Source organism: Orbicella faveolata, unplaced genomic scaffold, assembly GCF_042242905.1.
Source record: "Orbicella faveolata isolate gen_17 unplaced genomic scaffold, um_ofav_v1 contig_2, whole genome shotgun sequence".
Lineage (NCBI taxonomy): Eukaryota > Metazoa > Cnidaria > Anthozoa > Scleractinia > Merulinidae > Orbicella > Orbicella faveolata.
In genome coordinates, this window is record NW_028301547.1 from 28052023 (window position 1) to 28054964 (window position 2942).

The following is a 2942-nucleotide window of genomic DNA, read 5'->3' on the forward strand; positions in this document are numbered from 1 at the left end:
TAACTAACCGCCGAGAACAAGAAACCCAAATCACCAGTAAGACCAGAAAACCATCAATTATAAATTGAGTAGCTCTCGCTTTTCTCAAGACGGTGAAAAACAAATCGTACTACTCAAGACGCATATCTGAGAACTGGGAAGTGAAGCTAAAAACACGAGCTCTTAAATTTATTAAATTGCGTTGGTGTATGGGCTGTAACCGAATTTATCGCTGTCTTTTTTTTTTCGTTTTGCCCTTGGCGTTGATTGCATTAAAAAAAATGCGATATTTAGCTACATTCGAAAAGCCGAAACAATTATGCTATACAACGCTAACGTAGTTAAAAGGAAACAAAATAGTTTTGAAAACTGTGTACGGCATGCTAAACGACCTGCTTTCGCTACATCAGCACGGAAATACAATGATGAATTTACATATATTTATATATCTTTAAGGAAGAGTATTATCATTTTGACACCAAAACCAATAAACCGGAAACGCTCGAGAAGCGAGATTCTCAAAACCTTCCAAAGAAGGAGGCAAACACACTGATTAAATATGAACTTTAAACAGTAGCTTCAAGAAATATTTCTCGTTAAATGTTTACCAGCAAAAATGAGGAGGTAAAAATTTTATTTTTGTCCAATCGATTTTGGTGCAAAACAACTCCGAGGAGAAAGCAATATATTTTGAAGGGCTTTTCGGCCGCGTTAACTGCAGCAAAAAATCTTTACACCTGTAGTTTGATATTAACATTCGGCTGTGCTCGTTCCGCTTCACGATTGGTCTATTTTTCATGTTAATTGCTCACTTTCGTTTACTTTGTTCCCGCCGTCCAATGAATTTACTCGAAACTAAAAAAAACCTTTGCATGATCATTCTCGCCAATAAAGGAATAACAGAGAGCGACCTTGTTTGTAATTCGGAAGCTTGAAACGAAAGGAACAGCTTCAGAACATTTTAAATCAACTTTCCAGTGGCAATATGGATAGAACGCAGATGTTGAAAACGGTTGAAAGTTTGAGAGATCAGCTGCGAATTTCACGGCTTCCCGTCTCTATATGTAGCAACGAGTAAGTTGGCGGCGGTCGATCTTGTCATTTAAATATGTAAACTTGTAGGTTTTGTAGCATGGAGCGATTACACTGTTCACGGCAAACCGGGAGTCTCTTCGAATCAGAAGCGCGTCCAAAAGGTCATTTTTTTTCGCTATTTACTACATCGACCACGAAATTTGAATTTTAAGCGACTTACTATGTTTGCTAAGTGTTGTGTTTTCATAGGAATAAGCGATTTTTAGGTGGGTTTTCAAATGGCTTCAACACAGCCAAACGAGAGCTCCAATCTTTTCTATCGAAAAACTGGCTCAATCGAAATCACAGTAGCTCGGAGATTTAATCGAACCTCTGTTGGTTTAGGAATCAGTTGAATTTAAGAGCAGTTCCCTAGCTGATCTCTCTATACGGTAAGACAAACACAGTTCCATATTATAAGTTTTACCTGGAAATCCCACAAACTGTATTTCAACCATAAACAAAGCCGTTTACACGACAAACGTTGTTTCCGCTTAAAACTTTGTGCGGACGGAACTGTGAGTTTTCCTCGTATAAACTAAGACTGCAAGATGTTAAAATCTTTTGAGCTGAAGGCGTAAACTTTTTGGATCAATACGTTACAAAACTAGTGAATTGATCTATATATAATCTGTAATTTTACCGCGCCTGAAATTCATTCGCCCGTATAAAATGCGCACCCTGAAAAGAGACCGACGGCGTCGTTTGGTTTACTCCGGGTGAACTTTACCGCTTGCCAGGTATCAGTGATATTATGAGTGACTGAATTTTTTTTCTTTGATTATCCCATTCAGGCTGAAGGAGTATTGCACACAAAATGGCACAAAAGATCCTCTTATTCACCCTCCCGAAAGACGAGAAAATCCCTTTGCAGAGAAGCAGAAATGTACTATACTTTGACTAACCGGGACAAGTCACCTAAAAGGAAGAAATGAAGGGTTTTACTCATAAAAATGGAAAATTTCAGACAATCTGTTGTCATTGAGAAGCTGTTAAATTTAGCCCGAGAGGACAACATTAACTGACAATGGTTATGTACATGAATCCCTCAGATCAGTTGTGCATGGATCTTAAAAAGGAATCTGGTGTTCCGATCTGTTTTAAAAGAGTAGTTGTTGGTGTTTTTGCATCGTTAACACGTACATGTACAGAGGCCTGTTTCCCTGCGTTAGTTTTTATTTATTCTAATTCATTGAATTTATGGTTTCGAACTTTCCTTGAACCATCATGATCATGTGTTATGAATTGTAAACATCCCGCAGAGAGTTTGGCAATCGATTGCAAATTTATGTGCGACGTTGATCCATCGCCGATCATCTGTGTTCAGATAGGAAACCATTAGCGCCTTATCGTTTTTGCCTCATTGCAGAATACTTTAAACCGAAAATTAGGTTATATAAAATAAAGGAAATTTTAAAGATAAAATTGCATTAAAGGAATTGGTTTGCGAAGTGGTAGACGATTTCACTGAACTCAATTTGCTGTTTTTTGATTAAAATACGCACTCAGATGTTTTGATTTGTAAATCGGTTTATTTCCAAATAATTTAATCAGAGTTATCTGTTTTATCATGGAATAACGAGCAATACATGCGGTATGAATTCATATCAAGGCTAACAAAATAAACACTATAGTAGTATAAGTTAACATTGTGTAGGCTTAATTCAAATTTACCGTGTGAGCAACCTGACCAAGGCGAAAGTATTATTCCGCTATAGGTCTTAAATTTGTCCTCTGCTTTGAGATAGAAAAAAGAAAAAAACAAAACAAAACAAAATGCAAAACAAAACCGACATTGATAGAAATAGGAATGACTGTTCTTTCGTTTGGGCCAGTTGCAGTGAAAAACCAGCTCGAAAATGGTTGCCCGCGTGCGCTTTATAAATCTT

At 37.2% G+C, this 2942-nt stretch overlaps 1 protein-coding gene across 1 annotated transcript; it reads left to right on the plus strand.

Moving 5' to 3' along the window:
* Nucleotides 1–827: 827 nt before the first annotated feature.
* On the plus strand, nucleotides 828–2504 carry LOC110063422 (guanine nucleotide-binding protein subunit gamma-e-like). The gene is made up of 2 exons (XM_020770407.2): nucleotides 828–1053; nucleotides 1848–2504. The coding sequence occupies exons 1-2, from the start codon at nucleotides 965–967 to the stop codon at nucleotides 1951–1953; spliced, it is 195 nt and encodes a 64-aa protein (XP_020626066.1). The 5' UTR covers nucleotides 828–964; the 3' UTR covers nucleotides 1954–2504.
* The last annotated feature ends 438 nt before the right edge of the window (nucleotides 2505–2942 follow it).